Genomic DNA, 25,111 nt, shown 5'->3' with positions numbered 1-25,111 from the left:
GTTTGTGGTCGTGGTTGCTGTCGTCTGGATGAAATGGAGAAAGACGGAGAACGGTGCTGGAAGCAGTCCTCCTCACCCACAAATAATGTAATCAGAACTTTACAAGTGTCTTGAATTCTAGATGCTTAAAGCCATGTCCTGTGGGGTTTGCAGGATGGCAGTTAATGTTGTCTGTTGTCAGCCCCCAAGCCTCATGTTTCAAACATGCAAACGTGTGTCTCAGTCATGCAGTCGACCTCATAGCCTCGAGTTCACTATCGTCCCATGCTGGCTACTTGCCTGTCTGTCTCTCTGTCATCTCTCATCTGATCTCACCCATAGGACCGTAATCCCTTCACCTAACCGGCTCTTTTCTTCTGCGATCAACTGTTTTTTTATTCTGTCCTTTGTTTATCCTACAGTTCTTGCTGGTATCTTCATCCTTGTGTTGGACTGTTCCATCCATCGCTTGATGGCCTCGTTCATCTAAAACTTTCAACTTCTTACTTGATTGTCGATCTCCATCTATTGCTTTAACGGCCAACTTTTTTTTTTTTGACATTACATTGACAGAGAGCAGCTGACAATGCACTTTGGGAAACTGCGGATCGTTTTATTCCGTTGACCTCCCATCATGGATTTTCTTCACGATGTTAACACGCCAAGAATGAGGATCCGTTTTTTTCCTGGATCAGCCAGGCTTTATTCTTTTTTTGCTACCATCAGTCAGTCTTAACAATGATGTCCACGTGGTATTTAACAGCATTTCTGGGCGCCATTAAATGGGCGGCTATACAATGGCAGTTCTTAGATTATTATTAATGGTAGTGATATTAATGAATAATTTAATACTCATTATATTATTCCTGTTGTTGCCTGCTAAAGCAGAATTCGCAGACAAAGCAGAGATGATGATGATGATTGATAGTTGATGATGGAGGAGGATGGATGGATGGATGATGATGATGGATGGATGGATGGATGATGAATGATGATGATGATAAAAAATAGGACCTGACGATCTATGTTGCGGTTGCAGGGAAGTTGTTTTGTTTCCGGAGGGTCAAGAAGCAAGGACGTTGCGGAGGTCACCTAAAGGTCAGCTACGACAGTCCCGAGGAGTGCTGTGCTGGGAAAGGCGCTGGTTTTTTCAGCAAAAAGGTAAAATGGTCGTTTGTTCATCTTCCTGCCGAGCTAGCTAGGCTGCTCGTACAACTAGACCTAGTTTGAAAGGTCGTGATGTTGCGGTATTTTTTTTTTTTTTTGGTCAGGGAAATGCTGATGGAATGTCCTTACAGTTATTGTCTTCGTAATGTCCTCTCTCAGTGATCCTGAGTTCAGAAGTTTAATCCTCCCTCTGTGTAATGGATTGTTCACATTTTTTTTATTTTATTTTATTTTTTCTCTGCAGCAAAAGGTTGGTCGCAACAGATTCGTCTGCACGCCTTGCACTGATTTGCAAACACCGTCTGACAGACAAGGGGACGTGTCCCCCAAAGCAAAGCAGCTCAACCGGAAACCTGGACAAAAGCAGCCGGTCCCCGAGACTACAACAGAAAGTAAAACAACCACACAGCAGACGACCACAACCACGACCGTACAGGATTGGCTCAGACCTGAAAACGGTTAGCCAGTCCGTTCTTTTGGTGTAGATTGTCCTTGTGGCATTTCTTTCAGTTTCTTTTATCGTGCAAACTGCTTCTGAGCTGTGGCGGAGGAAGATGGCTTTGGGTAGAGGATGAACTTCATGGTGACAGTGAAAAACATTCACATTCTTGTCCCTTCATTATTTTTATTATTTTTTTTTTTTTTTTGTGATGGCTGCCCCTTCTTGTCTTCCTGGTTCCTACGCCACTGCTCAGTTAATGTATCTCGAGATAAATGAGCTGCTCAGCTAGATGTGCCTGAGTGTGTTTATGAGTGTTGAAATATGTCCTAATAAGATGACATAGTGATGCGATTCCCAGCAAACACGCAAGATTCGGTCAAGATTGGACCAAGCTTGGGCCAAGCTAAAAACATTGGCCCAAGCTTGGACTAAGCTTGGCCGAATCTTGCGTGTTTGCTGGGTTTTACCTGAATGTGTTCAAACCTGTCCTTGTTTTAACATATTAGGACATATTATAACATTCTCTACCAGATCCTCAGATGTAGAAGCGCGTGCTGCTTTTATAACAGAAAAATGTGCAAGAATGGACCACTTAGGTCACAGTATATTTAAGATCTGATTTAGTAACAACCCCTGGGTTTTAAAAATAAATAAAGTTGGTATTAATATATATATAAGTATGACGATGGGCCACATCTGAGTTGTATTAAGCTGTTGTATTCATTTTTTTTCTCCCTTTCATCACCGTAGTTTCAGTTAATCTTCGTGAAAGTAGGGGCGTTTAAATGTGCGCAAGGGAGACAACTAAGACACAGCCACCGGCACACTGCGCGGTCTTCTTTCATTTTAATCATCCCCTCGGGCCATCGTTGCGATGAGGGTCTTTCGCTTTGATCGGTATCCTATGGCAACATCCAATCAGCTTTTAGCAGTTGTCTTAGTGCCGTGCTCAAATCGGAAAAGGGGGTCGAGCGCATGCGCGTGGCTCAGCTGATAGCATTTTTAGGCTTTGAGAGGTTTGAGGGGTTAACAAACTGACCCCCTATTTTGTTTTAATCACCGACGAGTGCGTACTGCGCATGCCCTGAATAATTGACGAAATACCGTTATTTATTTTGAGGCTGTAAACCACTCATAGGCTGGTCAAGCCTTGACCTCTGCCCTCTTCCACAGTAACTCGTGCGGCCGCCACTGTCTTACAAAGGGAATTAATTTGAGGTTAATTTGATTGATTTGGAGGTAAAGTGCTTCCACCTAGCGGTGACTGGCTGACCTTGTACGGAAAGCTCCCGAATCCAATTATAATGGCCAGTGACTTGACAATAAAGAAAAAAAATGTTGGGTGGGAGGAGGTTGGGGAGGGAGAGAGAAACCGGAGTATCCGAAGAAACCCCTGTCGGCCCTGCAAACAGGTGTCACATACAGTGTCCCAAGAGAAGATCTGAACCCAGGGCCTCTCACTGCAGTGGGGACAAGCGAGTGTTTTAACCACTCCACTGCCGGGCGCCCCGGACGAGCATCTGACTGACCGCGCGCCTTTTGAGTGCAGATCACCCGGCGAGTCACTACGTGTCCTTCCGCCGCCCGGACGACGACGTGGACAGGGTGGAGTGGTCGCAGTGGAGTCCCTGTAGCGCCTCGTGTGGGGCTGGCTGGCGCTCGCGCTACAAGATCTGCGACAACTGCGACAAGAACGACCCGGAGAACGTCATGTCGCAGCCATGCATGGTGAACTTCTACTGCAACGGTGGGCCACTCCACAGTTTAGCTCACTTAGCTATTTAGTTACTTCCCTTGTTCATTAGCTTGTTTGTTTGTTCATTAGTTAGCTTGTTAGTTTTTTTGTTTTTGTTTATTAGTTTGTTAGTTTATTGTGCGTGCTGTTTCTTTAGTAGTTTGTTAGTTTATTTTTGTGTTGTTTGTTTATTAGTTTGTTAGTTTATTTTTGTGTTGCTTAGTTTGTGGATTAGTCATTGTGTTCGTTATTTAGCTTGTTTGTTTATTTGTTCATTGGTTAGTTTATTTGTTTATTAGTTATTTTTTTAGTTCATTAGCTAGCTTCTGTCCAGGTGAGGTTTGTTTGTCTCCCTATATTTTCCTTTTATTTGTTTCCTTTTTCTTTTCTTCCTTTTGTCGTCTGCTCTATTCCAGCTCTGTACAACAATGATTACCATTTCGGTTTAAATTTTGTTTCCAAATTGGATGCCGGTCGTCGACCGATGGCTCGAAGGCTTAAAAATTGAATTGTCTCCGATAGACAGAATTCGTGTCCGGGTGACTGGCAAGTGTTGAATGCGACAAATGTTGAGACGACTCGCTAACTCGAGCTTGTTGCAGTGGACGGTAACTGGGGTCCATGGTTTCCTTGGCAACCGTGCTCTCAGTCATGTGGCGGCGGCACTCGTCTGCGACAGCGGAAGTGCAACTACCCTCCCCCTGCCTATGGGGGGTCTCCCTGCTCCGGACCGGCTAAAAATAGTCAGGACTGCAACGAGCAGCCATGTCCAGGTAACCGACGACGAGCCAAAGTCTCAAAGAATTAAAATAAAATTTATATATACAAACACGAAATTCAAAAATATAGTTTTGAACTTCATTTACTGTTTTTTTAACCAGTAATTAATCAGATTTTACCGTGATTTTCTCAGGATTTCTCTTTACTGCGAAATAACTAGGGTAGTATATTCTTACAAAACATTAAAAGCTAGCCACTTCGTTTTCTCAATTTAAGATTCTGGTAATAAAATAAAATTAAAATGACAGTATTAAGATAAAATTTAGATAATGCTGGGATATAAACACTCGTACAGAAACTTGGCCGGTAAAGAAAAATCTAGAATAAGAGAGGGAGAAAAAAAAATTCAAGAAGGAATACGAAAGAGAAAGAGCGAGACTTGTGTAGAAGCAAGTCCAAGATGTTTACAGACTAACCCAGACATACACACTGCGATTAGTATCGTTAATGTGTTTATTACTTTGAAGATCCCGACTAAACAAAGGAAATTGATAATGTTGTCATTGTCAGCCATACAAGACTGATTATTTTATTTATTTATTTTTTATTTATTTTTTTGCTGTTCTTGAAAAGGTTTTGTTACTAACCTGTAATGTTTTTATAAAGCCTCGATAATCGTAATTGTCTGTGGTGTTACAGTGGATGGGAACTGGGGGGAGTGGTCCGAGTTCACGCTGTGCAGCGCCACCTGTGGCCTGGGTACCAAGAAGCGCATGCGCGAGTGCGACAACCCTGCTCCAGCCAGCGGCGGGCGGATGTGCGCCGGGTTACCGGTCTTCGCCAAGAAGTGTGAGATCGCGAAGTGTCCACGTGAGTAAACAATTATTGTCTACATTCCTATCCTGTCTTGGTGTAGACATGTATGTATGTACAGTATGTAGCAGACAGTTGATAGCCGTATCATCAGGAAGTTAATTCCCTTTATGCCTCATGCGTGCGCACTTCATTCTGTTGAAAGTGAATCGCCATCTCTGGAATGATCAACAGTATTTATTTATGTTTTACCCTTTAATAAAACTAAGTTGATTGCATTCAAATAAATTCGTTGTTTTGCGAGGTGTGAAGAAAAGTTGTAACTGATATAAAATTGGATTGAGTTTGAGATCTCAAACAACTGACTTATTGTATTTCGTCGTAAATAATTTAAAAAGGAAGCAGGTTGAAGATACCAACATTCCGTGTAAGGGAGAAAAAGGGAGGAAAATGCAACTGTTAAAACCAGACCAGACGATCGTTATCTACTTGTTTATTTAGCCCTTCACTCATAGAAACTGAAAAGATTCAGTATATATCTATATATAAAATCGTGTAACAGCTTTGTTGTTTTTGGAAGGGAAAAGTGTTTCCCGTAAAGGCCATTTTGCGATGTAGGGATCTGGAGGAATATGGGGAGTGGAGGATGGAAGGGGTGAGGAGAGAAAAGGATATGGTAGGTGTGGGAGGAGGGTCGCTGCTCCGTGACACCGCAGGTTGTGGTTACTGTCCCTGTGTCCTCTTTTCCGTCGTGGTCGCTTGCTCTTGGTGTCCAGGATGCCGGCCAAGTCCGCAAAGGTGGTGTCTGTACTAGTTGCTGGATCCCTTGTGTTGCCCTGTTTCTATATTCTAGACCTATTTAGTTTCAGGTATTTTATTTTTTCCTACTGTTCATTACTCAAATGATCTTCAGTATTTCATTGTTTTTTTTCCTTTTAATATTGTTTCTGTCTTTATAAATCTGACATTTGTATGGTTTGCCATTATCTTTACACTTTGTAAATAGTTTGTTTTTAAAGGGCAACAGCTCTGTCCATATATATCAGAAAAAATAAACAAGAAAAAAAACCCAAGTGATGAAAAGAGAAAGATTTCCTTCTTCTCCCGATTCATTGTTTTTCTTGAAATTTAACGGTCTCTGCAATTTCCCAGGAGGCACAAGATCGGTTATTGTAAAGCCAAGCCTTTGCTTTTAGTGCCTTTAAAAAAAGTTGACATGGCTGGTGGTAGAAAAATACAGTTTTCCTGAAGTGCCGGCAGCTGACTGCCAAGACAAACAGTGATGGTTGACCTTTCGCCTCCGTGTTGTCAGAACTAACAACGTGATGTATCGATTGTGGATCAGGTTGGCCAAAGAAGAAAGCAACAAATTTTTTTTAAGTGGCCTCACAGGGACAGTGAGTGCTTCTTGGAAATGTGCTTTGTCTTGACACCATAACAGTTTTTTTTTCAGTAGAAATGGTATTTCAGTAACTTCTGTGTCATTATACATCAGTATTGCCAAACAATGTGATGTCGAGATGTTGTTGTCGCTCTCTGAATCATTGTCCTCGGTATGTTGTGACACTCATTTTTAAATTTGCCTGGGAGAGTAATTTTTTAAAAAAGATTTCAAGTGTGAATGTAGGAGCTCGCTGCAGGACAAACAAACATGTCTTCCAGCACAACAACAGTCACAGTTAATCAATGTCACGTGCGCCTTTCTCGACAAACAGTTTACCTGGTGCAGTCCACTCACCAGGCGGTCTTCTCGAGAGGAAAAGAAACTCAGAATGTGTTCAAACAGCCTAAGGTTGTAAAGGACAACAACACTTGAAAATGACGGAGTTACCTGGGTCGAAACTTCCGACATCTTTTAATGATAAAATTGCTGTCAGGTGCAAGAAGTGCATTGCAATGTTGAGTTTTGCTCTGTAAGTAATGATGGGCTTAGACATTTCTGAAATCGATCTGATTCACGGAATGAGAGTAGCCACAGGTAAGACTTCTACAAGGCGTTGGTCGTCGGCAAATTTTAGTTTTGCAAAAGGCAATTACAAAAATTAAAAAAAAGTGGATAGAGAAAAATACCGAAGCGACATGAGATTAAATCCATATAACAATTATAAAACGGAAAAGAAATAAAAGTAGCTCTGTGTGTGAGAGTGCGCGCGCGTGCATATGCAAGTATTTGATTTATTTCTTTGATTTATTTTTCTCCTGTCACATGAAGATATGTCATCTACATAAAGTGCAAATTCGCGGGCCGGCAGCAGCAACTTTATGAGAATTTTCACTTTAAATGTTCTGCTTTGTGTCTGATCTGATTGTAATCATTGCAAAGCTAACGCTTTCTGAGCTGACCGTTATTTTCAGGTTTTAAAAACAAGATTTGTTTATGAGCTGAGTGTAAGATGTAAGTGCATAGGTAAAGATTTGTACGCGATACATGCATCAGTGCAAAGATACCGATTTGCTCATGAAGCTGAGTGCATGGTGTTAGTAGATAGCTAAACATTTGTTTTCAAGCCGAGAATCTGTTATACTTATAGTTATAGTTGTAGTTGTAGCTATAGTTATAGCTACAGGTTTGTTTCTGAGCTAGGTGCATGAAGTTAGAACATAGCTAAGGACAAAGCCTGGCAAAGCGCGATGCTAATGTGTCGTCTGCTGCAGAGGACGGCGAGTGGTCACTGTGGACCGAGTGGTCGGCATGCGCCACGACCTGCGGAGAAGGGCTGAGGTCACGCACGCGCACCTGCGACAGCCCCCGCCCACTGCATGGCGGGAAGGAGTGTGAGGGCGAGCTGCGCAGACATCCGCCTGTTTCAGCAGCAGACCATGTCCTAGTAAGTGCTAGACCTTCTGGACAACAGATCGAGTCCTATATCTAGATCATCATGATCATCATCCATCATCATCGCCGTCATCATCCACCATCTACAACTTCCACGATTACACCACCACTACTACTAATGGCAGCAACGCAATATTTCCAGCAATAGCGGAAAGGCTATTGGACAGTATAATAATGTTGTTATATTGATATATATATTATTGATATTAAAAACATCGGTATGACTATCACCAACGTTAGTAGCAGCAGTCTCTGTGAAGATATTGGACAGTACATAAATGGACGTTAATGGAAAAATACATACCATAAATATATTTTATTACAAACAACACATGCACCTATTTGCAGTCGACGGAGGGTGGAGCGAATGGAGCGAGTTCGGTTTTTGCCGGGCTCCTCGCTGCGATACTGGTTTCCGCATACGCACACGCGTGTGCAACAACCCTCGACCCCAGCATGGCGGCGCCCATTGCCAAGGCAACCAATACGAGCGTGAAGAGTGCTTCAACGAACAAGAATGCCCTCGTAAGTTTGACCTCTGTCCTTGGACCCTTGCACCAGTTCATACCTCGACAAATTTACATAATTTATGTCTGCAATCACCGCGGTACATTACCCTCCTTTTGTATCACGTGCTAGTCACGCTGTCTTCACGTCATCCATATCACGGCCCGTAGCTTCTGGACCGTCCCATGATGACTTCGTAATAATTGTGGGTTGTAGGTAACGGATCGTGGTGTGAGTGGAGCGAATGGTCGGCGTGTTCGGCGTCCTGTGCAGAGCAGACATCACTGCAAGCTCGGCAACGCACGTGCACGTGTCCTGAACCTCGGTATGGAGGAATCGCATGCGAAGGTAAGTAGCCATCGGTCTACACTCTTTCCTTCTACAACCCACTTATGACAGCATATCTGTGTCTGAGGGATATTAATGTTATAGCACTAACAACATTAACCAGACTCTTACCATGTCGATCAACAATTTTTGAGGTCCGTCGTGACACACGCAGGAAGCATTGGCAAGCAGACTCTAGTATACTATTATGCACTATGAAGCTACTTTTAAAATATTCCCAAAACTGTTGAATGCAGGTTAGAACATCACACTTTTGGTGTTACCGAGCCTTCAAAAGATTGACAGTTTCATATTCTAAATGCTTATTAAATGTCGGCTTTTCACGATGCACTTCACTGGGCAGGTGACAGCTTCACAGTCAGGGAGTGCGAAGACCTGCCTCGCTGCAGCACGTCCGAGGGTGAGAAGAAATCAGTACTGACCCACATCTACATCTTATTGCTCAATATCTTATGTGCATCGTTTACTGCTTTCATTTGCTGTGCGTATTGTCAAGTAAATAGATTAACGCTCAGCGCATAATCATAATGTTGAGGTAAAAAGCAGTATACAGCTGTAAATATACAATTATTGTTATTATTAGTCATAGTACTAGAAGTATCATTATTGCAACATGGCTGTCGCTTAAGCACGCGCATTCACAAAATCATGTTCACTCCTCTCATTTTAATTCTGCCAGTGGACTCGACAGCTCGTAAATGTAAAGGAACGGAAATGGAGGGCTCGGGATCGGACGCCGAGTGTGATGAGGTGAGCCTACAGTTTCATTAGACCCTGCTTCATCTTTTTCTTTCTGTCTTTTAGCAGAAACCTTCTTGCCAGCCTCTACACTCACACCTTTCCTCCACAACTAACACGTGAAGAAAGAGAGAAAGAGAAAAAAAAAACCCACACAGAGTCCATTTACAGATTTTCCTGATTTCTGCCTTAAGCTAATTTCTGAACTTTTTTCGCGCAGCCAATGACAAACATTTAAAAAAAAACCTTTCCCAAACACATTTTGAGGACTTTGCACATAATTTTATTTTAAGCCATGGTAAATGAGAGCATTTTAAAAGAAAGGCAAAAGCCGGAAGTAAGAAACATTACAATTATTCGGGTTGGCTGCAAAGCACGCTCTCTTGTAAGATGAAGATGAATTTGTGGGTCGCAAGATGTCCAAAAAAAAAAAAAAAAAAAAAAGCAGTTTGCTGCTATGTGTTAAATTCTGTTAACTGTTTATAAGCTCTCGCCCTAGTTACACAGCACGTTAACAAAATTAAACTGTTCTTAAGAAGCAAACTTAGAAATGTTTTTTTCAAAACTCGTTCCTATGCTATGCAGGTGCAGTTTACTGAGGGGTAAAAAAGTCTGTTTTAAAGAGTTTTATCTTATTTAATGCAATTTTTATTTAAATAATGAATTTGATTCTGAATTCACTCTCGCGAATTTCTAAGGTTAAAAAGTTTAAGATAAATACACACGTTCACTATCCCGACCGAATCAAAATATTACTTCTCTTGAAGTTAAATATTTGGACCTGACACTGGTCATCTGTGTAAACGAATCCAGTTTGAGAAGTTGCATTACTTTTGTAGGAGGAAGAACAAGACAGCCAAGACGGTGGCAGATGGAGGTTACTAGTGAGCACACACCCGTCTGAGACGGTTACAGAATCTTCCAGCAGCACCAGCCTACTTCTGTGGTTTGTCCTTTTGTCAACTGGTCTTGGGAAGACAAATGATGAAACCTAAGTTCCTTACATTCAGCTTTTTCTTTGTAAAAGCGCCACCAAGACTTAGGTCGGAGAATGTCGAGTTACATGTACATCCCCACTTTGTCTTCGTTTATTAATTGCTATTTTGTTTTTAATGAGGCGGTCACATGACATACTATAGTAATCATATCCTCGGCATCCTTCATCTTCATTGTGTGCAGACTCCCCAGTGAGTTTGACTTGCCTTATCTGCAAATCTGTTTCGCATGTTCTCACTTGTCAAATTCTTATTGATGTGATGTTTTTGTCACAATGGAAAACTGTCCCGTGTTTGTTTTTAAAGTCAACAGACAGGTGTATTTTGTGCCGTTAATTTCCCAACACATTGCTGGACATGTGACCATCAAGTACCATGTTTGTAGATGATGTAGTTCATTTTAAATTAACGAGTTGTCACGTGTGTTGTTAATAATGCTACCAGTTTAAAACATTAAAACACTCTGAAAAACCATCACCAACAGTCGATTTATTTCCTGTAGAGAGAACGAGTGAAGCAGATGATTTTTCATCTACAGGTATCCATCTCGTGTGTTCTTCATTCTCGCCGCACGTTCTGCCTCCTATTCATTCTCGCATTCACATGGACATACCAAACGCAGATTTAAGGGTGTCAGGAATTTATTAAAAATATCGACTCCCAAGAAATGTGGTTCAACACAAAACAACACGCCAAAGCGCAAAAAAGTATAGTGCAGCCTTCCATTTTCATATCACTCGTATTCAATGGAAATACACGACCGGGAGCGAGGGGTGTACCAACCAAAGAAAGATATTCGGATTATCTAATGGATGTTTGCAGTAATGTCTTTACCAAAGTACCTCCTGCGAGATAACCGGATATGCAAAAAAAAAAAAATTATACCCCCGCATCCCCCAAAAGCTTAGATTTCTCAATACCTATGTGCAAGATTTGGTCTTTCATCACCAAGAAACAAACAAAACAAAACCAAACCCCACTTGTACACTGAAATCCGCATCGGAGATTCATGTCATACAATACTGAAGACGTGAGAGCAGATCCCTGTCAACCTGGAGATAAACATATCTTTCCTGAAACTGAAAACTTTTTTTTTTACAAAGAAAATTATCGGTTTGTTGAAGAAATAAAGAGCACTACCTGTCTATGTTACACATCCCTTCGCGGCCTATGAAGCTTGAAAATCGGTGAAAGTTTGACCGGTCCCAAAAATGTCGAATATATTTGACAAACTTTAAAAGCGATTGTCATGAAATGTGTCACACAGTTCCACCTTTGACTATGTGTGTTCAGTCTCACGACTAATTTACGCGATCGTGCCTGGCAACAAGAAAATGAACTAGCAGTGAACTACCACCTGTCCTGCGACAATCCTACTGCATATGAATCGCATCGCATGCCTGTGTAATCCTAGGCAACACGAAGCGTAAACGAGTTTAGGACAAAAGAAATGGATCAGGTATACAAATCACAAAGTCCCTCATTACTCATAACTTTTCATTTTTCGGTAAAACGACGAATAATTTTCAAAATAAAGCCCCTGATGTAAACACAAAAAAAAAAAAAAAACCACCAAACAAAACAAAACACAACCAAACAAAAAAGAACCCTTCGTTTATCTTAATACAACGAGTGAGAAAACAGTTCTGAAATAAATTTGAAGCTAGTAATCATAGCAACCATTTTAATTATTACAATAACTTTTAGGAGCGAACTTCTTAAGGCTTATGGCTTTTATTTTTCCGCTTTTGTTCGGATAACTTGGAAAAACACACTATTTACAGCTAGTTACATACACTGCAAAAATCGTGATTAAAAAGAAAAACGCAAAATGGAATGAACTTGGCTGACACTTGTCAGAAAACTACAAAATTATTTTGTCCCTTTCCAACTGGGAAGGTAAGACTTGTTTGGGAGAATGAACTTTCAAAAAACAAGTAAGTTTGCTAAAATTTTGAGTAGACCTGTAAACACCCTCAAAATATACAACCCTCTTTGATGCAACACCAAAGAGAGTTTTAGTAAAGGAGCCATACAGATACAATTGATAAATAATGAAAAATTTGCCATAACACAAAAATTGGTAAACATCAAAGTTAATGCATATCAATGAACACATGAAAAATTGTTCAGCAAACCTCTTCTCAAACCTTCTGAAACACATTCACACTGCTGTCATGTTTAAATAAACTATAATGCACCATAAACCAGTGCAAAATATAAACAAGTGTCATACAGAAAAGTAAGAGAATGATACTGGATTTTACACAAATATGAAATGAAAAAAAAACACTACAGGGCAGCTTATCTGTCATCATGAAGCTTGAGTTCTTTAGGACTGTCATAACTCCCTCAACATTGTAGGTGTATTTTTGAAAAAGTTCAAATCTATGACATCTGCTTACAAGACATTCATGATGGGGCTTCATAGACATGACAAAAAGATCTTTCTTAGCTGGAGCTGCTCATACAAAAATGAATACTAACCTTGCTGGTAGAGAACCACATAAAACTCTTGATGACTATTATTCAATGAAACAATTCAACCTCGCAAATAAAAACTAACCAACCAAATACTCCTCACCCACCAAACAAATAATTAAATCTAAAACCAGAAGATGGGACTCTCCCGTCATTACTATATTGAAAACAAACACTGACCAAAGTACAGTGCATTTGATGAGACACTGCAATAATCAATCCCCCAGATTACCTTTCCCTTTAATGTGCATCTGAAATTTAGTTTGAGGAAACTGTCAGTAAAATATGGCAAAAATTAATAAAATGACAATTAAGATGGTTACTGTTAATATTGATGATTGTTACATGTTATTCTGGTGGAATTACTACAACCTTGATTCTGTATTCACGAACCGAACAAATAAACCTATGTTAAAGACAGTAGTGGTTGTTTTCTCTTTATATTGCAAAATCAATGGCATAGTCTGAATGATCAAATAAATCATTAAAAAAAAATAAAGCAATATTAAACCTTAGCAAAAGATCATTCAGCTGCATGCACACATGAAAAGCAAAATCTTTTCTACTCTTCTTTCCCATTCATTTTATTCCATGATTAATCATAGTGCAACAAATGCAACCAAAAGCAATCCAGGATGGAGAAACACCCTTGACAACACCCATCCCTCAAGCCCAACCAATAGACTGGTTATCACAAACTTAAGACAGGCATCACAGATTTGAGTGGAAAATTGTTCTTAAAGACATTAAGACTAAGGTGGAGATATGTCATGAAACACTTTCTTGCACTATCATAAAATAAATATTATCATGCGGTGCCTACATCTGTCATGGTTAGCACAGTAAAACCCTGTCCGCAATCTACATTTCCTTCAGCTGTCTTTAAAATTCATCTTATCTGAAGCAGCTGAGGAGCTTAACAAGGACCACACAGCTGATGAAAAGTGCATTAAATTAGTGGTGCTTAGTGGCTATAACCATAATGTGGTCATCATATTCATTCCAAATGTAACCCCTTCTCCACCTCCAATGCATTTTCAACAGTCTCAGTTTACATGAAAACTAAAGAATTTTAGAACTATGCATCACTGAAAAGACATGAACCAAAATAACCTATGTCTATAGACTATCTGAATGTTTATGTAAACAATAACAGCAAGGTGTAAGTGTGCCCCTGGCATGGACTTTGTTTCCAAACCAGTGTTTGAAATGCACATTTATAGTTCATAATCTGAAAATACACAGTACAAGGCAGATTCTCTTACTTCTCAAATGAGGTATCACCCCATTTAGTTTACAATTACTATCAATTTACAATTACCATCCATCATTCAAGCCCAGTAGCAATTGATCACATCTGTCTCCTTATGACAAGAGCTTTAAAATGCTCTCCAGAGCAAAACCCGATGCACAACGTTCTTTTCCTACATTCACACCAAAAATGCCATTTGTATATATAACAGTATTTATGAAGCAATAAATATCCATTCATATTCTTCTACTTTACTACTGACAGGTGTGTAAGTATTTTAAATGCTAGTTTTATGCTTGTCAAAGTGATATAAAGTATTTCTAAATCTAAAGATTTTCAGTGTTAGATATTAGGAAACTAACTTGTTCATAGTGTGTAAATTTATGACCACCAAAAGGGCACCACTAAGATTTTTCCATCACTTTTGTTTTTTTTTTAATAAAAAAAAGGTGCACATGCTTAAAGTTGCTATAAAGTTGAACCTGGCAGCATAGGCATTACTATCAAGATACGCACGAAGAAAATACTATAACAAATTAACTTCTCAAAAGCTAGTAGAGGTGAATGCATAAAAACATTTTAACATTTTACTTGTATATTAGAAATAAACTACCACCTACAAGCTTCAATGTTTAATGTAACGTAGCGCTGTTTTCTTAACCAGACTGATGATGGGAAACTCTAAATTATCTGACCTTTGCTGTAGAAAATTACCACTCAGGCTAATGCCTAGGAGGCATGCAGAACACTGACCACAGATTACTTGAATGTCTCTACAAATGTGGTCCTAAAAGCAGTCACACATCATCTGAAAGTTTAAACCAAGGTACAACTGTTCATGAGCATTTCTTCTTACATTTCCCACATGCCACTATGATTTGTTCTGTACAGTCTAAGTGCACTTACCAGTGCACTGTGATCACAGCTCCAATAGGTCTTTTGTTTTACCATCACTTTCTCACAGAAAATAAAATTTCAACAGATGTTAAAGCCTCCCAAAATCAGTACAATACAAGCATATACACATCACATGTTTTTGTTTTTAACAAGACTGCCAAGAAACTTGCCAGGTCAAAAAAAGATATTGTCCTCACCAGGCGAAGTCAGCCTCAGTCAGAAAGACACAGGCTTCAGTCATCCAGCTGCTGTTGTCTCCCCAACCCTTGTCCAGATCAGCTTAAAGGCTACACAGCCAGCAATGTCATCACCTCCATAAGAGATAATTAAAGATTTTTTTTTTTAAAGGAAAAAAACCCCCACCAGAATTAGTGCAAATGCCACATCACAAATTTCAAACATACAGTCCACATAACAAACTTCAAATGTTATTAACATACAGTCCACTTCTTTTCAATTAATTTAAAATATGAGAAGACTAATAGGATGATCTGGTAAGACTTTTGATTTAGAAAGACTGCTACAGTTCAGAATTGGCATATCTGAAGAACTATATACAATGTATACAAACGTGGCCCATTGTTTCAATATCAGGCTTTTGATAACACAAACTTTGGAGCCCAAGAAAAATAGAAAAAGAACACTAATTTACCCACAAAGAAACTTAGAACCTAGTAGTTTAAAAATGTAAGGTTTTTCATGCAATATCGATGGTTTGGTCAACAGTTATGAAGTTGCACATTTCAAGGTAAGAAAAAAACAGTTTTTTCCTCTTTAGTCATTATCCTCTTATTCAATGCATATGGTCATCTTTTGCAGGGATCCACATTAAATTATAGGAACAAAAGCTGCTGTAATAATATCCTAAGTTTTAAACAGATTTATCAATAATTGAGACACACATAGGTTACTTTGTGCTATTCCTGCAATTGCAAGCATGCTCCTTAAAATATTACACTAGTGAACAGGATATTTATAAATGGGATCATCTTACACTGATGATCTTGTTCAGCTTTTTACACAAACACCTTTGTAATATCTTTCGAGCTATATTTTAAAAATGTACAATCTAAACAATTATGATCCTCTTTATAAATATCCTGCTCTAATGTTTGATAAATAGCTACAGCTTCTTCAAAGGTTTGATATGTTTTCAGAACAGTTTGTTGATCTTTCACAGCATTAGTACATGTAGTATGCAGTGCTATCACACCTGTTATTCAAGTTTTGGCAGCTTGCAGCTAATGTACAGCTAAGCTGATGGACAGTGGCTTGGTTTAGGTTGGTCAAATGATGTTTCCCTTAGCGCTTAATGGTCAGACATGGGAATGAACTGAATGTTCAAATAGGCACGATAAGATATCTCTGATATATAAGATATATCTGATCAAGAATATGATCTCTGTCCTTCTGTATGTTACTAAAGTCAGAATCATGGTCTATTAAAAAACAGGGACAGGAAGCAAAGGCTGTGGTTTAACTTGAATTGTAAGCTCTGCAACACAAATCAACTTGGCAGAGGAGATAGGCAATGCCTGAACCTAGGTTCTGGTTATATTCCAGTCAACTTGATTTCTTTTGAAACAGGCAACTGACGATGGAAAACAAAAACTCTAAGAAAAGAAAAATGAAGTTTATAATTGGGAATCTCTACAGAAAGCACATCCCTGCTGATAAGCACCATCCATTATTCATTCAAGAAACCAGGCACAAAGCAAGCTGTGTTCAGAACAGCTTATGAAATTTTGTACTCATGATCAAAGTCAGAATCACAAATAGCTGTCACTCGTTTTTGAGGACATCAAACAATGAATACAAGGCTATAGATCCCATGTGTTACTTATTTTTATGACAAACTGGCTGTTCTCTCAAGTAGCACTTCACAACAAAAGGGACAAATGATAAAAGAAAACTGCTGCATACTCATTTGTTCAATAGGCACACAAATCATGATGAATCTCAAAACATTCACCAGAAAATCACATGCAGATCTTGTTTACAATATCTACAAAACCTTCATGCCGTACACATTGTTAGCTCAACAAATAATGGATCGCAACATGATTGCTTTCTTTAGCAGTCAAGGATGGTGAGATGGCAAGTTTCTAATGTGATCAGAAGTGGTTTCTTTTTAAATATGACAATAAATAAACAGCAGACACAAAGAAATTCTGTGTCTTGCTGTCATCACTGCTAGTCACCTGGAAAAATGTGCTTTCCACAAGAAAGCATGAAAAGCACACACTGATGTTAACACAGCAATGCGGTCAGGACCTCTTCTGCAGCAGACCTCAAAGCGCATGCTCCAGAATCACCAAAGTTACTGTGCCTTCGAATAATGTGGAAGCCAGATTAACAATTCTTGCCTTTTTTATTACAGCCTGCCACTGTTGCTTAGAATGCATAGTTTAGTATGGTCATTGCAAATATGTCTGGCATGCCCCCTGCCCATTCACCCTTGCACATAACCCATCTGCTTGGATTCTTACCCCCCTCCCCAGCTTGATCATGTGCAATAAGGCTCATCTCTTGTCAAGATCTGGATTTCCTCATGTTTATGGTATTATGGTGATGACAACCTAATGCAGCAGGAATTACACAGGATTCAGCCCATCTCATTGCAAAAGAAAAAGGATATTTCTTCTTGAGTGTCCTACCATGTGATCTAGCAGCACTGTGCCATTCATGTATTCAATTTATAATCTAGAATGATGAAGGTGTCTGCATTAAAGTTTTCAAGATGTTCGCTTGGTTTCAGATTACTGGACTTTGCAGAAATGGGTAATCACGATGCATCTGAAAGAAAACTGACAATCTATTATTTGCATCTTACTGGATCCTACCCAAAACTTATTTTCTGAATTTCAGGTATGTTTTACTGCATAAGTAATTTTTGTAAAAGCCTGGGACAAATAAAACTGATTATCTGATTTGATGTTCAGAATGGGTGTTTTGTCAGACATGCATTTTCTGGAACCATCACTTACAGCAGATGATGCCCTAACTTGAGATTGTCTGGAATCTTGCACATTTTGCATAGTATCCAAAAACAAAATGTCATAAAGCAGCTCCCTGTTCAAGTCCCTCTTTAGCTTCTTTTCTACACACTCATCTTCTGCCTTGCTCCCATGTCTTGCTCGTTTCACAGAAATGGCGGCCAAGTTAGACATGTTACAAGACTGCTTGTTGTTAACCTTTTCATCATATTTTTGCCTCTTTTCCTTGGCTGTGTTGTAGAAGTCAGCAGCACCAGCTCTTATTCTTATGGCTGCAGTTGCTGAGGGAACATGAGACTCATTTACTGTTTCTTGGTCTGCTATCACCTTATCAGCCATCCCACATCTTGGCCACAACCTGGCCCATGCAAATTCATTATGTGATGCCGTGTGTTCCTTTACATCTGAAGTGAAGTCTTCACTACTCTTCCTGTTAAACAACCTCCAAGCATCACAGGTAAACTCTTTCCCTGCTGAATCAGGTTTCAGTCTTCGCAACTGTTTTTTCTTATCTATTTCTGGAGTCGGGGCCCCTTCCTTGATGAGCTGATGTCTGGGATCTCTGAGTTTTTTCCTACTGTCTGAGATGAGAGGAATAGTTTGGGGTACATAGGTAGACCTCTTTCTGACTGTTCCACATTTTTTATTTTTAGATTCTGCATGTCTGGCTGGCACAAATTTTGGATGATGGAAGCCTCGACGAGGATCAAGATGAGGAAAGTATTCTGACTTCAGCTGGGAATTCAGGTCAGAATGGGCCACAATCTCTGTAACCAAAATCAAAGGCTATTTGAAATCCAGGTATAAAAATGTTTGTTCCAGATGTTTATAAATCAGTCAAAGGCAAAATGAAGTTGTGGAGAGGAAAAATATTGTGTGAGCCAGTTGCACATTTCTAAAACTTAGAATCATTCTGAAGAAGCAAATTTAGAAACATTTTTCAAAATTTGTTAAAATTAGAAACATTTTTACATTTTGTCAAAATTAGTTCTTAACTCATATAGATGTGCTGTATGAGCATTTCAGCAAATTTTAAAAGCAGTTTTCTTTTTTAAATTTTAAACTTCTTGAGGCTGTTTTAAACTAACTAAAACAGGCTTAAACATGATGACAATGTATATCAGATTAAGCTTAAATGTTTACAAAACCACATAAGACTGTGATGAAATGAAACTGATGAATTCTTTCAGCAGTTTAGATTTTAATAAACATATATTGGTAATATTATTACAAGGACTGTAATGACTAGTAAAGAAAGCAAAGTTTAAGTCTAAAATGAAAAATTAATTGTAGCTGGAGATGGTTTGAATGTTAATTGATCAACTGTTTTTTGTAATAAATTTTTCATTTGCAAAACTATAATTTTAACACATAATGAACTTGTGTATATAATTGTGCAGCATTTTTTGCAAAAAAGATTTCTTCCACCCAGGGAGTGGTCAAGTTGTCTCATCATTGTACTTTTCTCTTGGCAGTGGTCAGTTTGGCCTGTTGAGTCATGTGGTGATCTGTTTACACTCTGCTGTGTTTGCATCCCACTGTACTTACTGTGCTTGCCACAATGACCATACACCGTTGTTAAGTTAAATTCAGAAATATTTGACAAGTAAACAAATTATTAAGCAGTTCTACTATAAATGTTAACTGTTTCATAGGAGCTACTATCACAACATTCTGATGGCTTCAGCACTTTTAAACAGAATGATTTTAGGAAGAAAAGTTATAAAATTGGGTTGTGTACTCTGGATAAAACTGCTGGAATAGACTTAAGGGCAAAGTAAAATAAGCAATTGGCCCTAGATGTGTCACTGATCACTGCCATGTATAATCTCATCCATCATTCATTTGCCTTGAGGAATTTTTAAAGAAGCTATTGGAGTTTTATGCCGTGTCAACAACTAAGGATCATAGCAATTGCATGTTGAAGCTAGTGATGACGTAAAGAAGGGTATCCATCCTCAAAATCATATTAGATATTAAAAATAAAAAAGCCATATTTTCTCATTTTCTGTAGAAAATACAGCAAAAAATTGTTTGAATAAACAGGTATGTAGATGAACACGATTTCTGAGAATATCGAGTCTTTGAGTACAAAAGAAGACTCTCAGATGACTGTACAACAGTAAGAAACAAACTCCTCTATTGCAGAGGACAGGCAAGACTATTTCCATAGAATTTTATCACCATTAAAAAATCTTTAATATTTACATTCTGCAAAAGGATGTGGTGGGTTTGGGGAATGTATAAGAGCATAAAGTCTCTACTGATTCATGGATGAATGTGAATAATCTTCTGTGGCCAGAAATAAAGACTGTTACTCACCAACTCAAGATGAAGAGTGAAAGGAGATGGTAAGAAGAAGGCAGTAAAGGCATTTCATGCAAAATGCTAGCAGTGACATAAAGTAAACCAACCAGTATATTGTGGCACGAAAATGATGGGCCAGCGATGCAGCTTCCACATTCTAACAGCAGCACCTTTTGATTCCTTGCTTCCCTTAAAATCTGTAATGCAAAGGATTAAGTAGCCACAAAATACCAAATGTATGTCAAACCACAGACATTTTCAAACCATCCATACTCTAAATAGCCTAGTCAACCTTCCAAACCTGAAAATGATTTCAGGTCTCAGGAAACTCGTAGATAAAATTGCCTTATATTAAGTGTACAGTAAATTAGTATAATCAGTAAATTGTAGACATAAAAATCCATGTAATTTTGTTGGACACTGCAGTACTTGTATTTTATCTGTCAGATAGCATACAATAGGGGTGGGCAATTTCTCTGCATAAAGCTAATTAAAAAACTAGTTTATTAGATTATCCACATAATTTTCAACATGAAAATATCAACAAAGTGTACAATGACAAAGGTCTTTCAGAATACAAAACATATTCTCTGGTGATGGCTATTCATAAAAAGGTCAAAACAAAAGTAAAGTAACACAACTCTACAGAAATGGATAAGGGCACAGCACCAAAATTCACGCATTCAATGAGGAAATAATGATATACTACTAACCACAAGACAACTGTTGCACCAGCTAATAGATAATGCAGTTATATGTAATTGCCTGTATACCTGTTATCAATTGGTCTTTTCGACATCAAGAGCAGAGAAGCAAGTCTCTGGTCTGCCGCATGTGCTTAAAGCTGGTGGAAGCATCTCACATGCTTCTTCTGACAGTGATCCTAATGACTGAGGTATCTTGCAGGCCTGACCTCTTTCAAACATTGCTGGAGCAACTGAGGGTTCTATTTTGTTTGCCAAAGATGTTAGTGGAGAGGGTCCTAACTGCGATACATGTAAGGATGTCCAGCATTCTGGTGTACTCCGTTTCTCTGAAAGATGTGTTTTGCATCCAAAGGGCTCTACCTCTATTAAACCCTCAGATTGGAACTCTACTACATCTGAAACTGCAGAAGTGTTAGTTTCTCTAACTAACACTGCTTTTTCAGCTATACTGGACAAATGGGAAAGAGAACCAGGTTTCTTCTGACTCACTGCTTGGCTTTCAATCACATTATTAATAGGTGCTGACATGACACCTGGCAGAGATTTGGATGTGGCAGGCATATTCTGTGATAAACAGGTGTCCCCTTTTCCTGTTTCTTTCTTTGTTTCCTGCATGGAATTAAAATCTTTTCACAAGTAGTTTTCAAGAGAGGCAATAACAAAGAGATTTAGAACATGCAAATTTCATAGTAAAAAATGGAACTATTCAAATGTGGCAACACAAGATGTCACATTTCTTGTATATTCTGATATTTCTACATGTAATATTACTATCTTCAATCAACAAACTAATGCAAAAATGTGTTCAGATAACAAATATCTTGACAAAGAAAGATTTGTTTCCATTATTCTTACAAAAATGCTTGTACCTCACTTTTGGCGGAGCGATGTTTATTTTTTACATGATGAAATGAATGAGCAATTATTGCCTCAGCTCCACCACTAACAGCTGTCTCCTGGGTTTTCCTCTGTACTGTCTCTTCTTTCATGTCATGCCATCTGGCAACAATAAAGGCGAATCTGAATACTGCAAGAGAACTCCACATGCATTATTCCATTACTCATCAACCTGTGTAACTACTGTCAAACATCAAATTATGTCAACTTACTATAACCCACCTGTTTGATAATTTGTTAACTGTGGAGCGATGGAAAGTGTACATCTTGAAGCGAAAGCCTTTGTAGCAGGCTTGGCTGAATAGACTTTTTCTCATGCCAGCAAACTTATTTAGGAAAGTTGCTGATGTTTTGTTGTCTAGAAGATCTTGATGCCCCCTAAAACAAATAATATGGTCTAAAACCTGGGACTAAACTTCAGTTCCATGAAAATGGGTAATCTTTAAACATGAAAAGACAGTATCAGGCATTTACTTAAGCCCTCATAAAAGTGGCAGAATAGGTGAAAAGTTTTAGGTATCTAGGCACAGTGCTAGACAACAATATATCCTTCCAGGAAAACACATATCAGCACCTGTTCCTGCTAAGGCAATTGTGGAATGTGACTGTCAGTGGGAGGGGGGAGGAGAGGAGGAGATTGGTGTTTTATGCCAAGCCAGCAACTAAGGCTGTATCATGGCAAGGCAGCCAGCCCTGTAAACAGATGCCACATGCAGAGAAAGAACATTCTGCCCAGACGAGAGCTGAACCAAGGAAACCCAACCTTCATTGTACTGGCGACAGGCGCTAAGCTGTTGCTGGACTTCCGGCTGTCAGTGACCTGGTACTTGAATCAGTAAGTCAAAGCCTAACCAAAAGCATTTTAGCATTCAATCTGTCAGTGAGGTTTGTCATTCTTTCCATCATTGAGCAGAGCAATAGCTTTCCACACTATTAGTGCTTCCCTTACAGATCACACCACCAAATGCCAATTTCTTCACAGCTCTGTAGCTCAATTGTGTTGATACACCGTACTGAATGAGCTATTCACACACCTTTATTGAATGAGTTATGTGACCCATACACAAGGACTGTGAGGTTAAAAGCGGTCAAGATCATCACAGACCTCTCTCACTCAGTACATGACCATTTTCAAATCCTGCCCTCACATGGTAATTGGAAACAACTGTTCAATAAGAAGTTTGCTTTTTTAAAAGTCCTTCCCAACTGTGAAAGCATTCTTGAACAGGCCTAACAAAAATACTTATTTTGCATGTGACTGGTTTATGCTCAGATAGAAACTAAGGCTATATCACAGCAAAGCAGCCAGCCCTGTAAGCAGATGCTAAGTGTTGAGAAAGAACAGCATGCCCAAGACAAGATCTGATCCCAGGACAGCCAATCCTCATGGTATTGGGGATAGGTGCTAACCATGCACAATCCAGACCGCCAATTGCGGCTGGGGGTGGTGGTGGTGGTGTTAAGTGTAGCAGTATAGGTGTGTGAGGTGCAACATATTTTTTTTATAGTTTGTTACTAATGAGAGCTCCCAACAAAGGAAAATTTCTCTGTTGTGGAAGGAAGACATTTATTATATATTAGGTATCCTGCACATTTTACAGAAAATTTAGAAATTTTAACAGTTCTCAACTAGTAAAGTTTCCTTTAACCAAAAATAATAACCCATGCAGTGACCAAGACAGAAGAAGATACCACTTTGACAGATGACTGACCACTTTGCAGTCACATATAAAATAACAATCAATTTCTTGGTTGGAGATTGCCAAGAATCTTTTTGCATTCGCTTTCAAAATATATCTTGCTCTACAGAGTCATTCTACAGTTTGAATCATACAAGACAAGGCATAAATAATGTGCAGGACACTTAGCATTTAAAGACTTAAAAAAGAAAAAAACAATTATTGTTAAACTTGGGTAAAGTTGAACAACAATTTTTCAAAATGGTTTTCAGGTTACTTACTTGTAGTTCAACTGAAAAGAAGCAACAGGCTTTGGCTTATAATCTGGAACATGGTTTCTTGATGGCCGGCCCTCTACAGACTGGCCTGAAGTATAATCACCGTACCTTCTTGGTACCTTTTGTGCAGGTATATTACTTGACTCCAAAAACAAGCACCCTCTTTTACGGTTTTGAGTGCTGTTCATTGGCTCTGTTGGTGTATTGCAGGAATTAGTTTGATTACACGCTGCCGTGTTGTTGTCTTCAGGATCACCATCTAAAGGCCCCAAACTACTCTTGGGGAGAGTGTGTGAGTCATTTTGGTAGTGTAATTTTTTGCTTGTCCCTAATCTGTCATGGACTTTTTGTTTGGCTGTTTCTCTATTGTAATGGAATGTTGATTCGGAGTTGAATTGCAGAACTGGAGAAAGGCCTGATCCCTTTTTATGATTCAATACATTCACTAAAAATTTTTCTGTTCTTCCACCATCCACTGGTATATCTATAGGTAGCATGGACTCAGAAGAGCATCTCACACAACTGATGCTGCTGGTTCCACAGCAAAGATTTGGTGTTAGTCTCTGGACTGAGCAAGTGGGTGATCTTGAATGCTTCTTATGTTGCTTATTCAGACAGACATCAACTTTTGCTTCCTCTTTCCCCTTATCCTTGACTGATTTCAGGATTGTGGTGTTCATCACTGTGGGTATTTGCCTATGGGCCCACTGTTCCAGATCAATATGCTCTATGGACTTGCAATCAGATGATGACAGTGATGGCTGTTTCATCATGTCATTTCCACTATTCTTCTGATGCTTACTGCCTTCCCTTTGACATTCCTTAGCATTCTTCCTAGGTGTTGTGACTACTCGGGAAGTGCCCCCAAGTGGTCTGGATGATTGTTGAACATCTCCGAGTAGTTTGGATGGCTGTTTAGAATGCTCTCTATGTGGTTTGGACAAATATTTGGAGTGAACTTTGTGTGGTTTGGATGATTCATTATTATGATCTTTGTGTGGTTCAGAATGTGCTTTACGTGGCATGGATTTTTTTCTTGGCGACATTTTTGTGTGGTTCAGATGACTGCTCTTCTAAAAGAAAGGAATCAGAAGAAATATGCCCACTGATTTTGAATCAACAGTTAAATCACACCTATCCAAGTCTGTGATGTTTGCATCCTCAAGCACGACATTTAAGTAGCTATTAGAATGACCTCTTGAAAACTCGTCCCTCACTTCACGAGATCTCCCCAGAAAATAAGTGGAGCTCTTCTGTCTCTGGTTTTTCTGTATCACATTCTTTGCAGATATGACATCATCCATTTTCTTTTGGCAGACATTGCCAATTTGGCAGTG

At 39.1% G+C, this 25,111-nt stretch overlaps 2 protein-coding genes across 8 annotated transcripts in view; one reads left to right on the top strand and one right to left on the bottom strand.

The window, feature by feature from the left end:
- Positions 1–10,757, top strand: part of LOC112571665 — a 35,952-nt gene extending 25,195 nt beyond the window's left edge. For all 6 annotated transcript variants that reach the window (XM_025250839.1, XM_025250842.1, XM_025250843.1 and 3 more), the window contains 11 exons: positions 1,019–1,140; positions 1,391–1,604; positions 3,138–3,335; positions 3,926–4,096; positions 4,743–4,913; positions 7,512–7,684; positions 8,041–8,217; positions 8,416–8,547; positions 8,891–8,947; positions 9,227–9,297; positions 10,125–10,757. In XM_025250839.1, the coding sequence (XP_025106624.1) occupies positions 1,019–1,140; positions 1,391–1,604; positions 3,138–3,335; positions 3,926–4,096; positions 4,743–4,913; positions 7,512–7,684; positions 8,041–8,217; positions 8,416–8,547; positions 8,891–8,947; positions 9,227–9,297; positions 10,125–10,170 (1,532 nt within the window). In that variant the 3' untranslated portion in view covers positions 10,171–10,757. The remainder of the gene's footprint in view (positions 1–1,018; positions 1,141–1,390; positions 1,605–3,137; positions 3,336–3,925; positions 4,097–4,742; positions 4,914–7,511; positions 7,685–8,040; positions 8,218–8,415; positions 8,548–8,890; positions 8,948–9,226; positions 9,298–10,124) is intronic.
- A 146-nt stretch (positions 10,758–10,903) lies between these two features.
- LOC112571664 lies at positions 10,904–24,854 on the bottom strand. Of its 2 annotated transcripts, XM_025250836.1 has the most exons (6): positions 23,778–24,854; positions 22,040–22,195; positions 21,790–21,919; positions 20,987–21,529; positions 20,321–20,410; positions 10,904–18,673 (listed from the first exon to the last, which is right to left on the bottom strand). In XM_025250836.1, the coding sequence occupies exons 1-4, from the start codon at positions 24,818–24,820 to the stop codon at positions 20,993–20,995; spliced, it is 1,866 nt and encodes a 621-aa protein (XP_025106621.1). In that variant the 5' UTR covers positions 24,821–24,854; the 3' UTR covers positions 10,904–18,673; positions 20,321–20,410; positions 20,987–20,992. The 2 variants fall into 2 exon arrangements, with proteins under 2 accessions (XP_025106621.1, XP_025106622.1); XM_025250837.1 differs by lacking the exon at positions 22,040–22,195.
- Positions 24,855–25,111: the final 257 nt, after the last annotated feature.

Source organism: Pomacea canaliculata, linkage group LG9 (genome assembly GCF_003073045.1).
Source record: "Pomacea canaliculata isolate SZHN2017 linkage group LG9, ASM307304v1, whole genome shotgun sequence".
Lineage (NCBI taxonomy): Eukaryota > Metazoa > Mollusca > Gastropoda > Architaenioglossa > Ampullariidae > Pomacea > Pomacea canaliculata.
Note: the sequence above shows the minus strand (reverse complement) of the source record. Positions and strands in the feature narration are given on the sequence as shown.